The 26,092-nt window shown below is 39.5% G+C and overlaps 2 protein-coding genes and 1 pseudogene across 3 annotated transcripts; 1 reads left to right on the forward strand and 2 right to left on the reverse strand.

Annotated features, from left to right (window-relative positions):
* Window positions 1-2,403: 2,403 nt before the first annotated feature.
* On the reverse strand, window positions 2,404-8,345 carry LOC145896185 (alpha-N-acetylglucosaminidase-like). The gene is made up of 16 exons (XM_082985070.1): window positions 8,119-8,345; window positions 7,891-7,982; window positions 7,649-7,807; window positions 7,354-7,509; window positions 6,915-7,089; window positions 6,543-6,631; window positions 5,929-6,105; window positions 5,487-5,571; window positions 5,215-5,364; window positions 4,972-5,138; window positions 4,500-4,670; window positions 4,201-4,339; window positions 3,961-4,113; window positions 3,617-3,732; window positions 3,337-3,485; window positions 2,404-3,089 (listed from the first exon to the last, which is right to left on the reverse strand). Exons 1-16 carry the CDS (start codon window positions 8,326-8,328, stop codon window positions 3,028-3,030), a joined length of 2,250 nt encoding a protein of 749 aa, XP_082841196.1. The 5' UTR covers window positions 8,329-8,345; the 3' UTR covers window positions 2,404-3,027.
* A 591-nt stretch (window positions 8,346-8,936) lies between these two features.
* Window positions 8,937-25,592, forward strand: LOC145897623 (terminal uridylyltransferase 4-like). Of its 2 annotated transcripts, none has more exons than XM_082986000.1 (35): window positions 8,937-9,308; window positions 9,562-9,680; window positions 10,426-10,713; window positions 10,791-10,857; window positions 11,109-11,164; window positions 11,232-11,279; window positions 11,347-11,418; window positions 11,509-11,634; window positions 11,708-11,833; window positions 11,970-12,076; window positions 12,217-12,345; window positions 12,574-12,742; window positions 12,965-13,108; window positions 13,869-14,035; window positions 14,376-14,513; window positions 14,923-15,088; window positions 15,612-15,826; window positions 16,073-16,195; window positions 16,279-16,444; window positions 16,704-16,773; window positions 16,888-17,081; window positions 17,143-17,333; window positions 17,653-17,814; window positions 18,238-18,441; window positions 18,510-18,584; window positions 18,982-19,128; window positions 19,390-19,560; window positions 19,920-20,061; window positions 20,129-20,209; window positions 20,450-20,570; window positions 20,639-20,684; window positions 20,749-20,789; window positions 21,112-21,288; window positions 21,713-21,930; window positions 24,692-25,592. In XM_082986000.1, the coding sequence occupies exons 1-35, from the start codon at window positions 9,169-9,171 to the stop codon at window positions 24,982-24,984; spliced, it is 4,899 nt and encodes a 1,632-aa protein (XP_082842126.1). In that variant the 5' UTR covers window positions 8,937-9,168; the 3' UTR covers window positions 24,985-25,592. The 2 variants fall into 2 exon arrangements, with proteins under 2 accessions (XP_082842126.1, XP_082842134.1); XM_082986008.1 differs by having other exon boundaries at window positions 11,723-11,833.
* On the reverse strand, window positions 21,953-24,515 carry LOC145897636 (uncharacterized; annotated as a pseudogene).
* Window positions 25,593-26,092: the final 500 nt, after the last annotated feature.

A 26,092-nucleotide genomic window follows, 5' to 3' on the forward strand; every position in this document is an offset into this window, starting at 1 on the left:
AGCGTTCAGAATAATAAGTCGACCATATTTCTACATCGTACTTTTCATATTCACCGCTGTTCTGTTCAAACAGTGATTTTGATACAGTCCATTTTATGTACATACAAGCATCAAAAGCATCATTCACAGGCACTTACTGGGACTTTCAAAACAAATTTTTGGTAATTTGAGTATTGATCCAAGATGTAACTCGATTGATTCAGCACAGTGCTACCTGAAAAAAAGCAATGATATTTTTTGCACATAGGTTTTTTGTTATTCAAATAAAAATGCGTTTTTTTATCGGGAAGCCTAGGCGTGAATTATGTCGCCTGTTTTACAAACTACGCAACACCATGTAACCGCTTAGTGTCCTTGGATATTAAAAAAAGTTCATTTTTGTTGCTGAATTATATCTGTTTGAGCTGTGAGACCTCCTTTCGTGATAATGAAATTGTCCGCTGGTGGATCCGATCTGAACGTGATGTAACAACTGCTGGATGTGACGTCATTCCAGGTGCAAGTGTTTTCTTCGCTTATCAGGACTGGAGTTTCTATCAACAAACGTCGACAAAACAAATAAAAATCATTTTCTTTCTCATGATGGAAATTATCAAATAAAAAGAGAAACATAAGGAATGCCATAGCAACCGCATTGAAATAGTGCTTAAATCTTAATTCGGAAATAATCTAAATTCGAAAAAAAGGAAAATACATCACATTTTTTTCGTATTCATAACAGCAGCTTTACCTGCAATAACTGAAGAAGCAAGCAATAAGAGAATGAGAATAACCTTTGAAGCCAGCATGATTATTCTCAAGTCGTTTTACTACTTACTGAACCACAATCAACAAATCAAGCTTTTTTGTCCTTTAAAAGCAGTTTTGAAACCTGAATCAAAACAAACCTTTCTGGTATACTATATAGGGCTGTGTAATTCCATTGTGAAAAACGTAATCCTGTAATCAGCTAGCAAATTGATCAACTTAGTCTAAAGAGCAAAAAGTTAACTGTCTTGTTTCTTTTTCTTATTTTGATTCATTTTTTAACGCTAGTTGTTCACAAACGAATACCCAATACTTAAACATAAAAAACTCAGATGTTAGAAAATTAGTGGAGTTCTTGTAATGGACTGATTTTCAGCAAAAGCGAATGATTCCGGCATTCTTGTACATCGAACTGCGAGCAACTGACTGGAGGTTCTTGTGTTGAATCCGCAAACTTTTTCACTACGGATTACTGATGACGCAGGCTGTCGTAACGTTCCCAAATGTAAGTTGGAATAGTGAATTTGTCGACACCGATACAAAACGAGGCGTTGTTCCTTGTTGAAAAGTATATACAAAAGAATGTTTATTTGGTGGTAAAATAAGGCATGGATCTTGTTAAAAGCGCAAAATGTACTTTCGGTTTGGTCGCTTTGTTGAATACAGTTTACTGGAGAAAGCTGGAAAGAAAACATTCGTTGCAAATTGTTGTTCGAAACTTCGTATAGTGCTAATAAACAACTAAACAAATCTAAATTTCGCATTAAATATGTTAAAACATGTGGTAACAGTCAATGCCCCTCTGGATAAGCCTGTACCACAGTGCAGTGGCCACAAATCAACAAGCCTCGGACAATTTGCTACGAAAACAGGTTGCAAACTTTATCCAGCCAGCTATATAATTGTCTCATGATTTACCACTGTTATAGCAGCATGGAGAGGTGTAGTTTGCATTCGTTATTTGTTTATTATTTGTTTATCTTCCACTTAATGCTAGTACAAAAATGTATTACTGCAGTTGAACCGGTTTGTAGCAGTAAATAAGATAGCCTATCCCTGTACTGAAGGGTAGTTAACGTTGCCCCATCCTCAATTTGGTTCAACATCCCCACTGTAGGAATACAATCATGAGCTGCTCTTTAAACCGACCTAGGTTGCAAAACAAAACAAAACTGTCTGTTTGTAGCTTTACGAAGGGAAACAAACAAGACATTGTAACTCGTCACACTGTGGGGCGTCATTAAACTTCCCGCAACAAAATTTTGTGTTCTGTGACAAAGCGATTAAAAGTTCCCTGACATAATAAAACGTTATCTATGCAAATGTAACCGGCCTTGGAACATTTAAAACCAAGTCGAGCACTCCACAAAATGTTATGCAGTGCTTACGTTGAAATTCGTAATACTACAGTTTTGACTGAATAAGAGACAAAGCTTTAATCGCTGCGTAAGGTTTGTGGGTTAATGTCGCGCAATGGAATAAAATGAAGCTGATTTTGCCTGTGACGGAAGTGTGAACACAAGCTCGCTTGCTGTTCGCTTACAGATCTGATGTCATCGGACAAACCTGTAGATCTTTTTTTTGTCAAAGTTACAATTTTTTTTACAAAACAAATGCTGATTTATATGTTATTCAGATTTGGAGAGTTTGCAATAATCACCCGAAATGTTGTTCATTCAAGTGAAAGAACTGTAAACATAGGAAACACTTTCATAATCACAAAAATGTCGGGATTCGCACACTTTCATTCAAACAAAAACACAGTAGAAATCTCATAAAATGGCGATCAATCAATAAAAGCAATCAAAAGAGGTACGTGTTGTTCGTAAATTTCTTTAACACGCCGCCAATGATATAAAAGGGTTTAGTGCACATTACATTCTGCATTATTAACATACAAAGTTAAAAACATTAAAACAAGGAAATATATCGATTGATCGCACACAAAAATAATCAGCTTTCTTTAACAATGTGGGTAGAATTTTTTGGCTTGCGTTACATGTACATATGATGATGAGTGCACTTCGTCTGAATGTGGCAACAGTTACACAGCGTCGAGCCAAATACGTACAACGCACATAAAGGTTTTATGTAGAACATTGGTATGGCTCTAGCCTGGTAGAAAACTAAACATTTGCGAAAATTAACACATGTACGTTCCGTGACAAATCGAGCCCATCTTTGACTTATTGCGTTTGTTTGACGGTGCAGGGGCCACAATAAAAAGGACAACATTAGAAAGTGTTTAAAATTGTAAAGATTGCACATATACGATGAATGTTATCGCTCCAAAAACTTCCTCCATTTTTTATACATCTCCGTAGCCACTGCATTGGGATCACCTACAGATAAAAGCAGCACTTGAATATGATGTCAGACCACAAAGTAGCATTTTATTCTCCCGCCAGAATCGAAAATAGCTCAAAACAGATTACACTTTATGCTAACGGGATGGGCCAGCTTAGAACTAAAAGTGGTAAACGCGAAGCTGACCCCAGGAGGCGACAAGTATACTGAAATTTAGGTAAACCTTAGAAAATTTTTAACGTACGTTATCTTGATTATTTTAGTTAGACCAGGTGTACTTACCCTGGGCCGCACATGGATACACTGTATTGGACTTGGTGAATGGATCTTCAATCGTCGCATAAACTTTCGCGTTAAACTTGGTCTGATCAAACGTTGCGTTGCTGATCATTGCCGTTTTTATTTCCTCCACAAAAAGCTGCCAGCGAGGTCTTGATAGAAAAGAAAGCAACGCCCTTTAGATGTAACTCACAATATATGAAACACTTTTAAGTGCAATGATTACATTCTACTGGACTGAACAATGTGGTTACAGAAATATTTATGCTTTCATTATACTTACACGTAAAAGTCTTTGACGAGCGACGCCCAGTGTTTGTTGGCGTAGTCGAGGATCTGACCGTTCGGTCCCCATATTGTAAGCTGATTCCTCGCGTTGTATTCGTACAACTGCTTTTCCTACAAATGATAATAGACAAGTCAAATCCTGCATAGGCATTGGTGGTGGGCTTAAAAGCTAATTTTTTAACCAGTAATGACATAATTATGCACCCTTGTGTAGTGCGCCTGACTCAATAACCCTTTTCGGTGTCCATGCCCTTTTTAGTTTTGCATATTTACGCGTTCTGGTTCTTTTGTGCAATATTAAAATTTAATTGTGTAATCAAAAGTTAAACGCACGCTTACTTGGTTATTTGTAGCCAAGGCCTTGGCATCTTTCAGCCAGCAGCCCAACATAAAGTTTGTGTTTGTGCTGAGAAGTCGATCGAAGTCTTGCATCAGGTCGAGCAGGTAATTGCTGAGCGTGAGGACTGACAAGTAGTTGTTGTTTTTGTATTCCTGAACATGCAGGTTAAGCGTCCATTCAAACACAACAGAAAAAAAGCGATGAAAATTATTTATTTTCTTTTTTCTCCACACAAATACCTGCATCATGTCGATGTACAGAAGCCTGTGGACCTCCTCCAACATTTGCCGTGTGATGTCAACCTCATCATAGAAAACAGTGGAAATTTTCGGGAGGTAACCAAGTGAGTTATAGAAATGATCCCACGCCTTTTCCAAACTGCAAAGATTGTCAAATGAGATAAATATGAATGTAATGCACTGAAATACGAAGTTTCAAACCAATGCAAGTCTTAAAATTTCTTTATTCCAGGCACAAAAAACATGCTGTATTTGTTCCCTTTCAGAACAAAAGAGCAAATAAATATTTTCTTACTTACGTTGAGTAATGATACCAGTCAGGAATGGTGGTGGAGGTCAATGTTGGTCTCATAGAGATAACACCAGTTTTTACGACTTTATCAGGTCTCATATTTTCGGCAGTGTAGTTGTATATTCCCATACCAAGCAGCATCCATGTGGCCACTGCATCTTCATTGTCCGTCCCATATCTAAAAATCATTGTTTTTAAACCCATTATGGTTGGACTTATTACAGAAATGCTTACACCAAACATTTTCAAACAGTATTTAATTTTCAACCATGTTCAAAATGTTTTCCGAAATATTTCAAATAACACAAGCATCTTAGTTTAGCAATTATCTTTATAATTATACCAGTGTTAATTGGTTTGAAATAAAAATGTTAAAAGAGTTAAGATGGACAATGTTAAACCATTGCTCCAGCAACAAAAAAAACAAGAAAATAATTGGCAATTATATGTTATATGTGACAACATCCCTGATAAAATACCTTCTCTTTGCATATTCTTCAAGCCAATATGTAAGATTGGTAGGCTTAGCCAGATAACCTCTTTCAAGCATCAACTCAAATGCAATATAATTTTGATTGTTGCCTTCAGGGGTGATACCAATACCCACCATGGTGGAACCATCCTCAACTAAAGCCATTTGTGGTTGCTGTAGTTTACATATATGGTCAGGGTTAAACAAACTTCCCAAATCATCAATGTTTTTTTATGTGATGATAATATACCTTGTTTATGACATCCAATCTTCCAAAAAATCCCATTGTTCCACCAGAGTTCTGGAGCAGACACCAAATAAAAGGTTGTCCATAGTAGAAGTGTGTGTTCACATACTGGGGGTAAGCTTCTGAAAACAGGTCTAGCACCAGCATGCGGCCCTAAAAGTCACGGGAAACAGCAAATAAAGTATCACATGATGTCGAGAATTGGACCTAATGTGTGCTGAGTGAATTGCATCCCATCACATTAAACAATAAAAGTTGACAAACAGTACACAGACCTGTGGGACTGCAGTGAGCAGAGCTTTGATTTGTGGCGTTTTCCAAAACCATGCTGCATTGTAGAACAACCAGTTCTGCATTAACCTGAAAAAGAGAGTCTGGTTTATTAATGGTGAAGAACAACTTGCATTACCAATTTTTTTAAATTACGCAATTATCTCAGGAATGGTGTCTGGTGTAAATTTGGGAATATTCAAGTAGAATATACTATTGTCAAATATAAACGATCAATCTGCACAATGGCTAGCACAAAACAACACCATGACAACAGCCAACGTACAACAGTTCTTGCATGCATGTTCATATTGACATAAACACCAGCATACAAACTGAAACCAAGCTTTTCATATTACACCTTTTTTGTTAAATGAAATAGTGCATACTCTTAGTCTTACATACACCTTGTAATGTTACATGACCAAAATCATTTAAACTACCCACCAAATTGCTTGGGGATCTGCTGCTTTCATTGCTTCGTACACTGCCAGACTTGCATTTCCCAAATAGCTTACATTGTTTGAACGTGGGGTCATCTCATTAAAAGTGTCAGCACTATATATGTGGTTTGTTCCATTGTATTCCTTCATTTGCTCCTCAATAAACATTTTTCCGATAACACTGTAACAAAGATCTCATCAAAAATGGTTAAAATTTTGACAAGCACAAAACAAGAAAAATTAAAGGTGGTCTATACATGTTACAAATCACATCAACTTGGCGGTGAAGCCATACTTTGTACAAACAGTTCTCTTCTGTATGCGCAAAAGAGCCATAATAGTCAATGAGAGCTGCAGACAGGTGTACACACTGTTTCAACCTGTAAGATCTCATCAGTGCAGCTGGTGACCGGTCCATGGCACATGCTAGCTGGTAGACTAGCAGGCACACAGTTTGGTACCCAACATATCGACGATTGACCGAAAGGTACCACAAAGTGGAAATCAGTTTGTACACCTGTCTGCAGTTCTCTACTGTATGCTTAAGTATTATGATAGGACAGTTACTTATTTTTACAACTTCTGAAGTATAAGATGTATCTAAAAAAAACTCTTTACTTATACAATGGATCATCTGGTTCTAACAGAGAAGAACAAGAGAGATTGCAACCAAAATTCATCCAGCTTTGAAGAGCGTATATGCTTGCCTGTAAGTAGTACTTGATCAAAATTAGTGCATTGATTGATTTCATGAGTTTTGGGCATTTCAGTAATAATGTGCACATTTTTGCTGTGCTGGGGGTGTAAAGTGATAAACCAATGATACCCACAGGAAAAGTATATATTCAAAAGAAATATATCTTGGAAAGAAGTGTATTTATCTGAAAACGTTCAGAGGATGGACTTACATAAAAAAATTGTTGTTAGATGGGAGTTCAAATTATTTGAATGAGACCAACATTATGTATTAAAAAATTCTATTTAACTTACATTTGGGTAAAGTCTTGTCAATGCAGCAGGAACATGGCCTGCAAATCCAGGCAGAACAGGAATCATGCCCAAAGAACGCATTCGAGCTAGTATTTTGTGTTGCAGCACTAGTTGGTTTTCCTTCCACGAATCGGGTAAAGGACCACCCCACCCTCGGACATTACCCATCCTTCCCCTACAGAAAAAATTGTCGGAATGGAACTTATGTCTAATTAGTGATGAAACGCCATGTATACATGCTGGTGAATTTCTAAAATTATTTTATTCTAGAATTTAAAAGCATATTCAAATGCAATTTGTAAAAAAGGTGCTATTGGCCAATTTGTTCCAGAATAAGTATGACATGGACAGTGGTTACAACTTAATTTTAACTGTCCAACAATTAACCCCAACTGACTATACATGACATCCAATTTTCACGAACTAAATTGAGACTTACCAAGCTAGAAATGCAGGACCAGCAAAATGTGCATCAAGGTCAGATTTGGTCAATCCAAGTTTTGTATAAACTCTCTGCCAAATTGCTTCCTGGCCGGTGAATGCCAGAGGAAGGTTAACACCATTCAATGCCATCCAGTCAATTTCACGCTCCCATCTGCATAAGTTCAACATTTGCTATTGCTTGTACTGATACACACGTAAAAAAAACTTTTGGCATAAGATGGAACAAAAGGACAGTACTATTTCATATAATACTACTTTTTACATTGAGATCCATGAAAGTATTATTATACCTTGTCCAGTTCCACCAAACAGAAGTGTAACTTACAGAGCAAACATTTTGGTAATATCTGTATTTGACACCAGCTTGCACAAAAAGACCCTCAGCAGGCAAAGCAGGAAGAGGTTTTGGAAGATTTCCCATTTGATCCCCTGACCATGACATCTGTTTTCTTGGGAAGAACAGAACAAATTTCATCACAATGAATGATGTTTACTAAACATGAACTTGCATGGGTACAAAATAGTAGCTTACCTGCAAAAGTACTTTAAGTATTGGTTGAAACCATGTGCCACCGCAACACCGCTGCTCCCAGTAATGTACAGAATATCATTTGAAAATTGAAGCTTAAACAAATATTCAACAAATTTAACAAATAAAGAAAAAAATAATAAAGTAAACAATGTTAACAACATCATAAATTACTGTTACTCAGCTTTAAAAAAATACACTACTTACAAATTTTGCTCAGCCACTACTTACAAATGCATAATCTTGATCATAAGGCTCGGGCAAAATTTCAACTTTTATTTCTTCACTTCTATCACCCAATATACGTTTGAAGAGATCCTTGACTGCTGCTCCTTGCTCATCTTGGTGAATGTAGCTTTTTACGGGATTCAGTGTTTCAAAGTTTGCAATAGCAGCAGCTTGTACATAAAGAGCAATTAAAACAACTAAAATTGGTTTCATTCTAACGGTGTCGATGAAAGACTATATTTAAGAAACAAGGTTAGTAAAACATGTATATGTCAATACCTTTTTTTATTAAAAAAATCAACATCACGCCATTAACAAGCAGTGATGGCTTATTCGACGAATAAATATACTTGAACTCACAGAAAAAGGCATAATAAGGTTCAACTGTGTGAATCCAGAACAGCCCATAAGTTTGTTTTGTTTATGACGTATAGGTAAATACCCGTGCGGTGCTCCCCGAGTGTTGCAACTGCATGCATGAAGGTAATTGGTGACAAATACTTCAAACAAATTCATGCAACATACTTTTAAGACCTAAAAGTTGCGGAAAAATTTTTATCGTTAGTTTTTGCCAAAGTTGTTATGTTATATAATCATAACTCAGTATGGCACAGTTTGTAAATAAAGTGTTTTGAAAAGCATAAATTAAAAAAACTAATTGGTAGTATATTTTTTCTAGCTTTGCCAAATGAAGCATTTTGGCATACAAAAATGAACAAAAATATTCAAATTACAAAATATGATCTGTACTGCCGATAGTGGTCGAAAATAAAATTGTGCAAAATTTGGCTTGCTTGGTGTTTGCGCGATTTTAGTTTCGCATTTAATGCTTGGGTTGCGGTTTGGATTGTCGGGAGTTACGCGCACGTTTGATTGATTGGCCCAATAACTGGACTTACTTCGTTCAATGAATTGATTTTGAAGTTTTAGTCAATAAATCTGGCCTAGTGTCGCATGTTAACCCTAACTAATGTGACTGCGTAGTGCCCTGCAATAAACCCCCAACCTCCGGCTGTTGGAGATTCAATCCGGAATTCGCCCGCTGGACAGACGATGTCCGGACGTACAAAGATTAAGGACGAACCAAAAGGACCACAGGAACAGGATGGCAAACCTCAGACCCGAAGCACAAATAATGCACACTTTTACAATAATAAGCAAGCAAGTGGCAAAAGGTCCAAATCAAATTTAAGGTTAGAGCTAACATACGGAAGTATTCAGCCCAAAATTGCTGAGGCATTATGTTAACTTGATTTAATAGTTTTTAGATGTGAAACAGTATTGCCAACTTTGTGGATGTGTATACTTGGCACAACATACGGGGTGCAATATAAGTAGGACGTTAAAAAAATTTTATACATCAAAACCAATATAAGTGTGCTCAGTCAACAAGATTACAGTAACGTTAAAATGTTAAAATTCTCACATGAAATTCACAATGTTTAGGCAGGGAAATAGTGGATTGAGTGATAGGCAACCAACTCCAAATGGTGTTGTGGCATTACAGAAAGAGAAAGGATTTTTGCCCACTGATCCTATTGGAAATAAATCAAGAACGACAAAAAGCAAGTTGTGTAGATATAATGGCAATTGTGCTTTTTTTGTGGTATATACATGGGCGTCGATTTAGGGGTGACTGGGGTGACATCTGACATGTCACCTCTCACAAACAAACAGGGGACAACGTATGTATTGTCACCCCTGGATTTTGTTTAAATTATAAATCATTGTTAGAAAAATCACATACATTATACTATGCATTTAAGCTAAATTTCAAACGAACCATGGCAAACACAAGTGTCTCGTGGATTTTCACGCAACGCAGCAATTGTTGTAGCATAATGGTAAGAATCAGCATTGTTGCATAATAGATTTGTTAGTTACTAAATCTGCAATAGACGGAGTGAGACAAAAATGTGCCACTTTCAGTAAGGGAGTCCGTAATTAAAGTGTTTAAAAAAACTTAATGCTACACCAACATGATTCGGTATAAAAAAAGAAATTGACACGAAACGGTATTTGCATCGTTGCCTATGTTTAAGGTGATACTGACAAAATGTTTTCTGCGTTTTTCTAAAACCTGGAAACATGACCCTTAATGTTTTACAAAATGTTGAAGAAATCGACGCCTGGGTATATATCAATAAAAAAAGTCAAAAAAATTAACACTAAAACATTTATAGTATATGCACGTCTATACAAATGTTTCATACAAAATCTCACAACCCAATACTTTTTTCATCAGAATGTATTTTGACAAACAACAGCACATTTTTATGTCAATAAGTTGTGTTTGGTCTGTGTTTTTAGACAACAAGTTTCCAAATTCTCAATTAGCCCCCAAATTTCCGCAAGTTGGGGTTAGAGGTAAGACGCAATCACCAGACAAGCCGACTTTTGCTGGAAAGCCACCAAGCCACCAGGCTACAAAGTTCAATAACCATCAGTCACCCAGGCAAACTGGGACCGTTATTGATACATTGCTGCAACCCAAAGCTTCGAATAGCAAATCAAAAGCTTCAAGTTTAGATGTGTTTCAGCAGCTCTTTCCCAATGGAAAACCAAATGGAATTCAAAGTAACTCTCGTCACCACTCAGGTTGAGACACGCACTGTTTTAGATTGCCCAAGCCTATACATTGATACGTAATACTGCCCTTCTTCGATCCTCTACAGATCATGCGATACCCTCTCCAGTCAATGTACCTGTACGCACCACCAAATCAACTGAATCTATTCCAAGGTAAAACAAAATACAGGCAATCCAAAAGATTTCTTTTAAATATTGATTTGCTGAGAGATATTTGTCTACTTTTTCATGTGTTAGTAATGTTTGGCTTGTGTTTAATTTAAATTGTGAGCATTTAAATAATTTACTTTCAGCAGATTATTTTTGTGCCATATGAATATAATATGTTGTAATACTATATAGTCATAGCAATAACTCACTTTACGCATGTCCTAATGTCAATATACATAATAATTTTAACATAGGCAAAAAACTGTTGAAAAGCAAGAAAACAGAGGCAAAGAAAAACAAGTTAAAGATGGTGAGTTTTGTATGCCTTTTTATTTGAATTAAAGATAAATAAAGTTTGGAGTTTTGTGTTTTATAAGGTCCGGTTTCATCAGCTCCTCCAAAGCCAACAGTGTCTGCAAAAGAAGGTTTGTTTCATTATGTAAATTTGTTTTCCAAGCAGTTGCTGTAATGATTGCATTATTTATCTTCAAGGAGCTGGCCACAATGAAACACGAAATCAACGAAGAAACAGAAACAAAAAATTGAGAGAAAAGCAAGCTCTAGGTAATGGCACACGGATTTTTGATTATGTGTCAAGTTGTACACTTTAGGTTACGCTTTAATTATTCACATTATAATGTTCTTCAATCTCAGATAAACCAAAAGTCAAGGATGATGCCAGTCAAAGTGGAACAGCAGGCAAGAAAGAGCAAAAGTCTGTGGACATTTTCGGACTTGTCAACAAAACCACAAAGTTAAATATGAAAGAAACAGTGTCAGGTAAAGTTTAAAACTGTGTATAACACACACATACATTTGCGTAGATTTAGATCTAAAAATTAAAAACTTACAGAATCATCTGAATCAGGTGGAAAATCGATGACTGAAGCGGACAAGAATGAAAAACCAAATCCACAAAAAAGGGACGTGAAGGCAACTGTTGCTGCTGAACAAAAAGTTATCCAATCTGAAAAGCAAGGTTAATGTTCCTGTCTATTATGGCCAGTTTATAGTATATGTGATAAACTTATAGAAGAAATCGGCAATACAAGGCCATGTTGTTAACAACGAACAAACCACAACTTTATTAAAAAACACATATTTATTATTAACAGAACCCAGACAAGTCAAACCAGTGATTGTCGATGACAACCTTCTGAAACTTGGACTTTATCAAGCTGAAGCTAAACTTAACAAGGACTACATTGTATTTCTAGAAAAGGTGCTTTTCAATATGTCTTCAATGTAAATATAAGGTCATTATAATTGTAATTATGTAAATAGAATATGATAATTTCTTTCTCAGCATATAATTAAAAAGTGTTGTGGGATTGTGAATTAAACCAGATTGTTTTTTGGTAGAAATCCCAACAATTCCCTGATGCTAAATTTATTTGCAAGTTGTGCAATTATCACATGGACACAGTTATACATGCACATAGACATATTAAAGAAAAACGCCACCGAAAATTATTCAAAGAAAAGAAACAGGTACATGGCTCTTGTTTTGATTTGTCACTTTTTTGTTTGATTTTTTTGCGTGTAGTGTATTATACAGAACTGTTTCATGGTATTGCATGACAACTTGTCATTGACAAGGCAGGATCGCCGCACTGCATGGACCCGATGGCAGTAAACCTAATGATAACATATTAATACAAACTGGTACATTTGTGGTGCCTAACCAAACCGACCGATGACCATTTTCTAAACGTTTAGGATGAACTGCTTAGAGGCATTTCACTACCACCAACCCAAGCAATCAAATCCCTACAGAAAATGCTCAGTGAATCTGTCCTCGAGGGAACAGTTCTCACTGCAGAGGATGTAAAGTTGAGAAAATCTGTTGTGCAGAAACTTGACGACCTCATCAGCAAGCAGATGGCTGGTGGGACTTTACCATTTGTTGTGTTTGCACAAAACATACAAGTTTACCATGTTTGAATTTTATGGACATGTTCTGTGAAACCAGAACTTGTGTATTGAACTTTTAATGTAATTAGAATACCTTGGGATTCAATTAAATTGCATTTTTAAGAAGATTCCCAATTATTTTCTCCACCAGAATCCTTTTCCTAATTCTGTAGTTGTATGTGTAATATTATTGAAGGTACAGCCGTTGTTCTGTACGGTTCGTCGCTCAGCGGTTTCGGTTTTAAGACGAGCGACGTCAACGTTGATCTTCAATATCCTTCCACCATCCGCGCTCCCAACGCTCTACTTCGTGTGCTGGACATCCTTGAACGCTCAGAAGGTAACACCTTACTCTGTAGTGTAACATATGGTTCGAAAAAAAGCGCTCGGAAAAAGGCCCTTTGAAGTTTTTTTCGGCCTGCCGTTTAATACTGAGTTTATTGCTGGTTTCAAATAGCAAAATATCTAACGTCGTATCGCTCAAACGAGTGTTGTGTGTTTGCCTCTTTGCAAGAGCAACATAAACACGTAACAATACAACGTAGGAGTTCAATGTAACAGGTTGATTATACACCCCCGGAATACCATGTAATTGATAGACACTGGTATCTTGGCAGTGTGAAATACCTTGAAGTCAAGGTTTTTGCCTGCGGTTTGTAAACCCCCTTCCTCTGCAAAACCGCCCATCAACATGTAGCCTCTGACTTACTCACTGATTTTAACAACGTAAAAAGGAAAGTTACCTCCTTGTACGATTTAAAACCCGCTTGTATGACAAGGGCTGTGTCACCTGTTTGTTTTCGACCCACGCATGACAAGCGCAAATATTTAGAAGGCAAAACCCAACGACTTTGCAATGACACCACAATAGCTCCCACGTCTGCAGGACGCGGTTTGTCACTTAAAAATGTCAAGATTTATGTGTATTGCCCGGTGACGCAAAAGGCGACATAAAAGGTTCATGGTAGGCAAACAATTCTGTCAATGGAATGCTTTCCAAACAACCGCTTTCTTTATTGACAATAGTTAGAAACCGTAGTTTCGCTCAGCTGTTTGTAGCAGTCTTGCCCTTCTTAACCCCGGTCTATATGAATGTACAGATACGTACAAAGACGTCCGCGCCGATTTCCGTGCCAAGATACCCCGTATCGAGTTCACCGATATTGCCAGCTCGCTACCCATTCGACTGAGCACCAACAACGAGTTCGCTGTCACAACTACCCGACTACTCATGTTTTACGCTGCTCTGGATCCGCGAGTGCTGCAGGTACTCGAGAATTATTAAAAGAAAATACTTAAAAAGATTTTTTCCAAACATTCTTGGAAAATGTTGTGGCTTTAAGTGGTGTTCATTGTGATGCGTTTAAATCTAATTTTGACTTTAAATCAGTGGGCACGTATTCGTTTAAACACAGCGTGTGTGAATACTACCGCAAAACATGATAGTTTTGGTTTGTTTGTAAGTTAGTAGAAACACGTTAGTTCAATAAACAGTGTAAAATGTACCTTTGCAAAATGTAAATACGTCTTTTAGTCCTGCGGTTGCTATCAAGTTACGTGGCATTTACGTTTTTTGTTGTTGCTATAACCTTATTTCTTTCTGACAGCTGTCCATGGTGTTCCGCACGTGGGCTCAGTTGTGCAAGTTGGATCGACAACACGAGGGCTCTCTACCGCCCTACGCTTTCGTCCTCATGGCAATTTTCTTCATGCAGAAGCAAAACTACCTTCCAGTGTTACACAAGGTACTCTAAAAAGGTCATTTTTCTGTACATCGTCGATAGTTTTTTGAATACATTTTTGGATTGGAAACACTGGCGCGTTTTACTACACCGGCTTGCTTATGGAGTTGTTTGAAAACTTTTTTGTGTATCCAGCCGAAGAGTTGCCTTTGAAGCAACTTTAAAACTTTGTTGAAGATGAATTTTTGTTTAGAAATAGCGTTAAATGTCGTCACTAGAGAATACTAGATATTTATGAGGAGCAAAATGAGTGTTCTTTACTTTTCTGAATCATAAATGTTCGAAAGGGACACATATTTACTTTGTGCGACTCTTGCTAAAGCAGCGTATAAGTTAAAAAAATGTACTAAAATCCGTATTAAATCCCGACGTTGACAATATCCTCGCATGTACAAAGTATTTCTTATTTCAGGTGATTTCTGACCACGATATGGACACGATTCTGTCAATGTCGATGAACTGTCCACAGTTGGTGCGCAAGGGCGACACCTTGTGGTACATGCCGTCTCCACCGACAGACGTCAAGAAAACGAGTGCAACAGTTGGACGCATGAATTCGGATGGGACTGAAGACAGCGGTATGTATTCTGATCTACTGCAACTGTACAAATAATGTTAGAGATTCAGTGTTTTCAAAGTTTGCCGGAATACTTTGGTTTACTTGATCTTTTCTTTGTATCAGCACACTTATTTATTCTGTAACCAACAACACAATTGTTGTTATTATTTGTAGTTATAAGCGCATAGAGTTTTTGTCGATTGGTTGGTTGGGAGGTGTCTGTTTAGGTAAGCTTATGACATGTTTGTACTTTCCTCAATAATTGAGGAATATTGGGACTTTTGGTTTATTTATGGCGTGACTCACGTTGCGCACGCCATTATTTCCTCCAGCCCCTTGCATTATTTCTCTGATATTTCTAAGTCTGGTCAACGACCGACAAATGACAAAAAAAGAACGTAAAGAATATTGAGGTACACAGTATTTTTCTATGATACCCAAGTATTGGTAAGACCATGTAATGCATAACATTAAAGCTTGTTTTCAACCGTTTTATTTCTCCTCGTACGATGAGGTCAGCTTAATGTGGCATATTGAACCAGATTCGGAAAGCGAGCTGGATATGACGGGAACCGATGGAGCTGATTCGTCCGTAAGTCCGCTGCCATCACCGGAAACGTTCCCCGCCCCACAGCAAGAAGTCCAGCTCAAACCAATTTCCCTATTGGCTGATTGCGGTGGGCGTGGCGAAGGCGTGGCCCTTCTGTGGCTCAAGATGATTAAGTTTTACGCTCTGGAATACAACATAGAAAACCTGGTAAATGATAGAAGTGACCTTTAGTTTAAGACTGACTGTTCTTGTTTCCAAATAATTGCATTACATTGGTCAGTTTGTGACTTTGTTAGGTTAATAATATAGGTTTGAATAACACAACACTAAAATTATAATTTGATGGTAGTTTTTATGATTTATATTCCGCTCTCAATGATTATTATGGCTTTTTTGCGCATACATTTGATTGAGATTAAATTACAAAGCCCTCGAACGATTTTTGCTGTGCAGGTAATATCGATAAAGCACGCTGGCGACATCAAGCGGGAGGATCGGAACTGGGGAAAGAAACGAGTAGCTGTACTCGATCCTTACTCGACCAAACGCAACCTCTGCAGATCTATGAACACGCAGGTTCGTAAGTTCTGCAAGCAATTTGTTTCCTGCATTTTGCCGTTGAGAAGGCGTGGTCACTCAACTGTAAACTTTTTCTGCAGAATGTGTTTTCGTTTATGATGGCTCGTCTCAAAGCCGCGGTGCTTTACTTTCACGGTTCACCGCGCAACCGATCGACGCAGGTTGCGGCGACATCTGTGACGTCACAATCGGTTGAAAAGTGCATAAAAGATTTGGTGGCTGAAGTTGTTCGTGAAGCTGAACAAGGTTCGTCCCCTTTCTTTTGTCGAACAATTTTACTTTCCTGCAGAGTTAAGAACGGATTCTGCACCAGAATAATTAACTTTTAAAGCTCCTTGAAATACTTTGAGCAAACATATGTGTGGTAAATCGGCTCAGTTTGTACAAACCATGTTTTGTTCACTGTCGATTTGACAATGTTTTGCCCCATAATTTTACGCCTAGTAATTGTTATTATCGTATAAGTGTGATGTCAGGCAATCTGACCTGACCCTGTATAAAATAGAAGAAAGCCAAGCAACTGAGAAGAACGCAAACACGACGTCGGTTGAGGTCAAAGACGGAACAGAAGTTACGTAAGTAAAGAGAAAACCTTTTTTAAACCTTGTTTAAGCATTCCCACAAACAAGAACACTCAACTGGACGTAGTTACAACTGCATTTAAAATATTTTCACGCTTCATTGCTCAGATACGAATACAAATTTACGCGTGACGTCATAACCGAGGGGAATAACCCTGTGGTGGTTTGCGGGCTTTGCAAGAAGGAGGGTCACGTTAGGGAAAAATGCCCCGACGAGGTCCACACCCACACGCTCGCCCCAATTCCTCCAATGACGTCGGAGCTTCGCGAAACGCTCGACCGCGTTTCCAGAGCCATCATGGGTGAGTGGTTTTGTGTTTAATGCCGCAACCACGCCATGCAAACGGGATGGGTGATGAACAGGTCAGTATATGCCGACTTGGGATGAGGTCAACCACCGTCAACAGATATGTGCTGGCCTCACGGGATACCTTCATCGTCATTACGACTCTCGTACGATTATGACCCTGTTCGGATCGTCAAAGAACGGTTTTGGTTTCAGGGGTAGCGACCTCGACATTTGCCTCACGTTCGACGACAACGACGATGGCCAGGTATGTGGAAGTCCTTAGCGAAACTTAGCGGCTGTATTATTCAACCCTGGTTCGATTTTGTCAAAATTAGTTTTGTGTTGTTACTTGTGTGACAGGTTTGCCTGTTTTTATACCGGTTTTAGGTAAAAAGAGCCCTTCTATAAGTTAATAAAATATTATTTTTGATTTTTTTTACTTAATGCGTTGAATTTTGTGGGAAAGGATGACCTGTTGCTGTTGTTTTTATGGATTCAGATCGACTTTTTGTGCTCACAAAAACGTCTGATTTTTTTTTCATTTGAATCTCTACCGGTTCCCATTTAACTGCTTACAAATCCAGGACCTGGATTTTGTCACCATAATCGAAGACGTGGCAAAATGCCTCCGCAGATGTCAGGAGCTTCGCAGCATTCTTCCAATCACTACTGCTAAGGTGCCGATAGTAAAGTTTGAACACCGCATGACCGGCCTTGAAGGAGATATCAGTCTTTACAACTTACTGGTATGCTTGTGTGTAGTTTTTTGCGTGGTATGTAGAAGTATAGGTACAGAATTGTCTTTTAATACTAAAGCTTTATCGGGTATGTTTGGCCCTGTTCAAGTTATCGGAATTCAATTTACTTACATATTGCACACTACATGTTATTTTTAAAGACATCCAATACTGCAGTAAAAACAAATGCATTTTGTTCAGTTTAAATGAAACCAATGTCAAATGAATTTAAATTCTATTTCTGAAGACTAAAACTCCGTTTATAAGCAAAAGAAACCAAGCTGCAACTCAGTTACCTTCCAGCACTGAAGATGAACACAGTAGTTGTCCGAAATGTTTGCTCTTAGAAAGAATAACATATTAGCTATGGTGATTCTCTTTCACATAACTCAATAATATCAAAAATAACCCCAAAATATTTCACCTTTTTAGGCACAGCGGAACACTCTGATGCTTTCGTGTTACGCGAACGTCGATGAAAGATGTCGTGTTCTCGGATACGTCATGAAGGCATTCGTGAAGCGATGTCATATCGGGGACGCGTCGCGCGGGTCTTTGTCTTCTTACGCTTACACACTCATGGTCATTTTCTTCCTTCAGCAACGGGAACCGGCTGTACTGCCTGTTTTGCAACAGGTCGGTTGGTTTTCTTTCGCGTGTTTGAATGGTTTCAGTGTTTGGTTAATCATGTCGTTACGTCACAGCTCGACACTGATGGTGAGAGAATGAAGTTAGTCGATGGGTGGAATTCTTGGTTCTTTGAAGATTTGGAAAAGCTGGTAGGGTATAGATATAACCTATATTGCGTAACCACGAAGTGCTATAAGAACTTGTACACCAATATGTGGTAAACTCGTTTTGTGTTGATTTTATAGTTTCAACGAAACGAATAACACACAAGCTTTTGTTGCACCACACTAAATGTTTTCCTGTACAGGACGGTTAGTTCTTGGCCAAACAACAGTGGTATAGGAACTGTACTAAGATTTTCATAAATAAAAGTAGCCAACTTCAATCTCTGATCGAAAATGAACAAATCATTAGACAAGATTTGTCCTTCAAATGTTCTGTTCACCGTTGCCGTATATTTTAATAAACCACTTTACTCTCAACGAGACAACATGCAACGTTGTTTAATGTACGTTTTATACCTCGTTTACCTGTGTACGTTTGTAGGAGAGCGTGTGGTCGGATAAAGGCAAAAATACGGAGACGGTAGGGGAACTGTGGCTTGCGATGATTCGTTTCTACACCGAGGATTTCGACTTCAAAAAGCACGTGATCAGCATTCGTCAGAAGAAACTGCTCACAACGTTTGAGAAGGTATGGGAAGATTTTACAATTTACAAAGAATTATTAGTATTTCGCGTTGTACTGCTGACAAACATTTTGTTTTGGTATTATGTTAGATAATTTTATAAAAGACTGGAAAACACGATTGTTTTCAATCCTTCGTACAAGGTATATTGATTGGAAGATTTAAAAGCAAAATTAAAGTTCAATTTTACCCAACTTTGATGACAACACATTCGAGTTATCTGGACTTGTGTTATTTTGAACTCACCAAATTTTTTTCCTATTCAGGAGTGGACATCCAAGTTCATCTCGATCGAGGATCCGTTCGACTTAAACCACAATCTGGGAGCAGGCGTGTCCCGCAAGATGACCAACTTTATCATGCGCGTTTTCATCAAGGCTCGCCAGCACTTCAGTCAAATGCCTGAAATGCGACTCTCGGCGCCCATGCGTGAAGTGGTGAGTCACGTGACCCGACCGAAATCTTATGAGCCGCATAAAACTTAACACAATACTGAAACAAACCTTGGAGACCAACAACAAACTATACAAGGATGTTTTAATAATCTGTCCTTCTGACACAATTATAAATGGATGAAAACAGCGAATTTAATGTAAAACTTTGTGCTGCTTTTTGGTTGTCCTGTCGTGAAAATGGTTGATTATTCTTACAGGATAGTTTAATAAGGGTCACATAAATAATATAGTTGGGAGTTGCTGCTGTGAATCACTAATCAAAATTCTTAGTTTTATGCTGAAACAAACATTCAGGAAGTGCACTTTTTGAACGCAAAATCCGCATTTCACTTTATTCGCAGAATTATTTCTTCGACGCGCACGTGCTGATGGACGGGGAGGAGGCACCGAACGATCGATGTTGTCGCATCTGTGGGAAGATCGGACACTTTGTGAGGACCTGTCCGAAGAGCAGGAGGAGGAAGAAGGATGGAGATGACGAGAGTAAGATTCCTCCGCAACCGCGAATAACCCTTTTCGTTTACGTTCGGGATTTTTATTTCACTTGCAGATGACATTATGAGCGATACGAAGTGTTTCTACTGTGGGGAAATGGGACACATAAAGAAACACTGCCCCGCACTAAAAGAAGGTAAAAAACAATTTGTTAAAACATTTTTATTTTGACGAGTTATCGAGTCAGGCGCCGTGTACCTTCACACTTAGAATAGCGCAAGTTAAGGTCTAAGTTTGCAACTAAAATGTTTTGTTGCAGTAACTTAAGTTCATTGTTTTTTGTATCCTCATTCCTATAGTCTCTGTTTTTTTCAAACATTTTTTCTTCCCTTTCCTCGCAATTTTTTTGTGATCTGTCTAATCTTCCGCCGCGCAGAAAACCTGAAGGGACCGCCGCGACGCCCAATCAACGGGGAATCCCCTAACAAGATGGCGACGCGACCCATTCCCATCAACAGAAACTCGCCCATGGGAAGGTCGCCGCAAACTCCCGGAAGGTAAATGGCTCATATTTCGGTTTGAGTAACAAAATTTCCGCACTCATTGTGCGTTCGTATATTTCCAGGTATGAGAATGGACGAAATCCATCGTACAACCACGCTGGAAACCATGTAAGTTTGAACCCTTCAAGTGCCAATCACTGCTCACATATTTATCGTTTTCTCTTTTGTACAGAGTCCCGCTGATAAACTTGGTAAGGCGAGCAAGCGATTGGGGTAAGTGGCTTTTCAAGTCCGTCGTTTTTATAAAACGTATTTTAATAAAATAGTACGAACGATTTTCTGTAGGGAATTTATTTTTAGACAATTAACGGTTACCAATACTAATCGCTCATAAATCCTAACAAACAACCAAGTTAAAATCGTGAGCTATATTAAATCGGTTTAAACGTACGACATCATGTTATAGTATTACTTTTAAGGCCAACAATCTTCTTCCTTTATTTGGCTGCAAACATTGTCAATGCCCTATATTCTTATTTACACGTCAGGGCAATAAAACATATGTTATCGTCTAAAATGGACACATTTTACTCAGGATGGACGCTTCGCCGTCGACTCCCATCCGCGATCACAATCGAAATCCGAGAATCCGTAAAAATTCCAGTGACTCGGCGGCACACAACGGTCAACCCTCCCCCAGTTCGGGTACCCGCTTCGATGACGTAACTGACGAAGGGAAACCCCCAACATCGTACAGACATGTGCCCGCTAGGTGAGCAATCTCCTTCCGTTTATTTACATTATTGAAGATGCAAAGAATTGACAGCATTGGTCAAGCGCCCAAGAAATACCAAGAAAAAAAACTGATCGGAATTCGTGCCCAGAATATCCTGGGTTTAAATCCCGGTGTGGCCAAAAAGAAAAATAAAGTACAATGAATTGGTGAATTTGTTTAGATTTGCTGTAGTTAAATTCATTTCACAATTGCCGAAGATTAAATAAGTTCAAGTGAGACAAGCTTAAAAAGCATTTGTTTTTAACTAAAGTTGCGAGAAGCTGCAAGAAAACTACGGTATGTGTTCGCAACATAAGCAGACCCGGCACGATAAAAAATCAATTAATTGTTAATCCGAAAAGATATTGTTTCGCGCAAACATAAACAAAACACAGTGCAAGTAATCTTATTCTTAACACAGGGCGAAGCTGTCCAATAAATGGCAACACGGGCCTCAGCTTCATATTCCGGCGCCACAGGGCGGCCACTCACCAAGATCAATGGGAGCTGACGGCCCAGGTGGCCAACAATATCGCTCAATGGGTCCAGCGGGTTCGCCACAGGGCATGGCTTTCCTTAGTCAAATCGAGTCCCAGTTATTCCAGGCCTCGCCTCGTGATAATGATCAAAAACTACAAGGTTGGTGTATGTGTGGTTTTTTAATGCTTTAATTTTCCAATGTATTTTTTTCAAGTTTTTATTGTGTGGTCCTGTTAAAAACTTTGATGACGGTGATGAGAACCTTTGTTTTTAACCACAAAGCTATATTTTTTGTCTTTTTGGCGTCATTATTAAAGCATTGACTCCGATAATTATAGTGTGTCACACTCGCGCTCATTTGGCACCGACCAAGGACTTGGACATAATGGGGTATGTGCACATTTGCTACGCAAAACCATCATGGCTATCATCTGTGCGGATCGTTCGATTTCAAAGAAATTCAAACTCTTTGCGCCATTTTACTTCCATCATCTTCGGCTGAGGCCTTGACATCGCAACTTCGTTATCTTCACTAAGCTTCAATACGCCGCACGACGATTTACCGCCGGTCGTTGTGAGGTTAAGAATGTCCTCCGCAAACTCTGCTTTGAACTAGGAGGAAAAAATCTTGTAATCATACAGAGGTTACCCAAAACTGTGGCTCCGTGGACTGACCTGGACAACGTAGGCTGGACGCGTCATCACTTTTTCGTCATAATACACGTCTATGACATGAGAAGGGTCGATCCTTCCAGATCGGATGAGAGTTTGGTCGAGTTGTTTTTGTGACAATCTGTACTTGGAAGCCCGAACAACCAGAAGATGGTGCATTTGCTCCTGCGAGAATCCCAAGAAATCGGTTAACATGTTGAACAACTATACTGGAAATGAATCGTGCGACTGCTAGAAGTTTTATCTGTTTACTTCATAAGGCAGTTGGCAACCTTGGACATGCAACTAATCTTGTTACAACAGACAAACGCTGTTGGCCATTATTGCCTCCAGCCGAGCAATTGATATTGACACGGTGTGATGTCATATAGTGGCTAAACTACGGTCGGTTGCATAGTTTTACCTTATACAACTTCACTAATTGCGTTTCTGTCACACGGTGATAGGAATATCCGTCCACAGAGCTCAACACCGGCGCCCTGTTGCTACGCAGAATTTCCAGCTGACGCGAATCTGCAGAAAACAACAAAAAAATATATAAGGATGAAACCTTTTCCTATCCATATTTACCACTGGGTGAGACAAAGTCTTGACTTCTATCTTCAGTGGGAGAAGTTTTCGATTTCGTGGAATTCAAGTAAAACACCCCGACTGATACTTTGTTGCCACTCAGCGCCTGTGGAGTCTCTTCCGTCTTTGTGACGTCGCCGCTCGTGGTCGCAACGTCGGCAGTGACGTCATACGTGTCCTCAGTCGTGGTGTCGGAATTGTAATCCGATTCGCCGTTGGAGGTCGTCACTTCATTAATGGGACTGAGCCCCAAACGTACAGCTGCCGTTTTTGTGGCCGATTCTTGATCGAAATGGCTTAAATTTTTCAAGCTGCAACTGTTACACGCAGGTGTTTCGGGGTGCAAATGTTCTCTATGCGTTGCAAAGTTTTCCGCTATCCGTTGCTCCCCACTTTCCGTCGAATATTGCTCCCTACTTTCCGTCGAATATAGCTCCCTACTTTCCGTCGAACGTTGCTCCCTACTTTCCGTCGAACGTTGCTCCCCACTTTCCGTCGAACGTTGCTCCCTACATTCTGACGAATATTGCTCCCTACATTCCCCGCAGTTTAACGCGCCGAGGTTCCCCGGCGACGCGTCGGCTTCGTCCGTGTCGGTGGCGACACTGTTCAGTCGACTTGAGAGGCGCTTGTGAGTGTCCGCGCATGTCCCTCCGCTGTCCAACGACGACACCGATACTGTCGATTCGTCGCTGCTATGATCAGCCAAGTCATTTCCATCACCCTCACCATTCGCATATCTTTCTGCTTCCCCTACAGACAGAGGTTGTGACGACGGGATGCAACTTTCTGCCGCAGACACTCGTTGCGATTGATCTGTGATTTTGCGATCTTCTTTTATCTTCTCTCGTCTACGGTGCCGCCCAGGATAAGTCCAGGTGAGGACGACCCGGAGCTGATCACTGGCGGAACGCACACTGCACGCAAACTCAGCGTCGCCCGTTTCAAAACTGTTGACGTATTGCAGAAGATTGACGGGAATATTCCCGTGGTTGCAACTGCATCGTGTCGTCATCGCGTTTAAACCAATGCCGGGTTTTGGCAAAATGGCCTTCAAAGAGTACTTATTAGAAACCGAGGTTACCTGACCAGATTTTTGTTCGCTAACAAAGGGCCATGAACTAACTGTCGAAACACACCCGACGTTCTGCTCTGTGTAAACCCTCACGTCGTTTCTGTCAACTGAAAAACCACTGGATTTGTCTTTACTCCAAACTATCGTGACCCACTGAACACGCCGAACATCTGTTTCTTTTAACACTCCATTATTGCGATGGTTGACATACGGCAGATCGCCCATGGCAGCTTATCTTCGCACATTCTGCCTTTGAACGCGCACTTACCAGCTTCTGCCTATGGTTTCTTACCTGATCATGAAAGGGATATTTCGACCTCACGGGAAAGAGTCATAACGTTGCCGACTTTACGGCAAACAAAAATGAACATTACAGGTTGATAATTTTTTACAGATGGTACCGTTGTCGGTATCGTTACTGCGTTACTGCGATACTTTGTAGTTTATACATTCAATTCAAGAATTTAATTTATCGCATATATTAATGTTAAAAAACCTTTGTTATTTGTAACACAACTTATGTGTGTGTCGGCTCGTCTGCGGCCTTTGCAACATTTAAAAATATCGTTTCTGCCTTAAATTATCATGTTATCTTATTTACAGAGCTGATGAGCAACGAAAAACCGTCACCCCGTGGACATGTCGTCGTTCCGCCGGCAAATATCGTCCCGATTACCGCAACGCCTGTGCTCGGCCTTGGGGTTCGCACACCAAATTCGGGACGGCAACCTCCATCGCCTCGAGGCCTGTTCAGTCCCCCAATTCAACCCCCACAGAATTTCCCGCCGTACCCGACCCCCGAAATGTCCCCGCAGACCCCTCCATATCCCTTCTACGGTTGCAGCCCCGGGGGTTCCCCTTGGAGCGGGCAGTACTTTCAGCATGGGGGTAGTTAGGGGATATTTGGCTTCATCGGGTGGCTTTAGTTAGAATTCTCGTCCTTAGGTTTAATGCCTCTGTGCTCATAAAAAACACCCAAATCGCTTCTCGGCGCTGTAAGAACTGTCACCTAAACGTGAAGCACTGCAGAAATCGCAGCGGTCTTCTTTCCGTTCGAATTGGCTGCAGGCGCTATTGGTTTGCCAACGACGCTACGTTTTTTAAAAAATCCTTTTAATTTTTTTACACGATTGGTTGAGTTTTAGTTTTTTAAACCCAATTAGGGTCCACGTTTTCTCCCAAACACACTTGTTTCTGCGAATAGCCGCCACGTCATCAAAAACAGGTGACGTCACTTTATCTGTTTTAGAGCGCGCGCAGCGGCCATGATTTACGTTTTAAGTAAACCTGTCTGATTGGCCCAAGCCGACCACGTGATGCGACAAGCACAAATAACACAATCTTCCAGAATATCGGAAAGTGAAACGTGTCACTTGGCAAGTGCAATTTGTGTGTCTGGAAGCATAATGCTATTGGCTGTAAGCCGACACCTTCAGCTTTTGTTTTCGCAACGTTTGCTAGGGTGACGTCCACGTAACGTCGACAATAAATTGTTTTACGGTGATCTCGTTTTTTGTGTGATTGAAAATTGATGCAGATTTATAGGTCAGGCAGCAGGCAGTAAATGAAGTACAGGACGCATATTGGTATTTCTATGAAAACAAGTTTCGCCGGCGAGAAATGCCCACCGTGTCGACCTTTGTCACAATGGAAAGGGCACGTCACAGAGCAAACCAGTGATGCCTAGTGCTTAATGTTTCGGTTGAATGAGCGTTTGGGGCAGTTTTAGTGGGATTTTGGGCTATTTCAATCAGGTAGTTACTTCCTGGTGGGTGCTGCTGAAAATGGAGCACAAATTTTGGCGAAATGGAGCACAAAATTCAGGCTGTATTTGTGGAAAAATGAATCGTTTAAGTGGCCGATCATTCGTGATTTTATGAAACATCCATACAAATTTGGATCAAAGAGAAATTTTGCAGAAAAATGAATCGTTTAACCACTCCCTCATTTGAATTGTTTGTAAGTTCCAACTCTTCTATATGCAATGACATCAAATTTATTTGC

This window comes from Ascidia mentula, chromosome 1, assembly GCF_947561715.1.
Source record: "Ascidia mentula chromosome 1, kaAscMent1.1, whole genome shotgun sequence".
NCBI classification, from domain to species: Eukaryota; Metazoa; Chordata; class Ascidiacea; order Phlebobranchia; family Ascidiidae; genus Ascidia; species Ascidia mentula.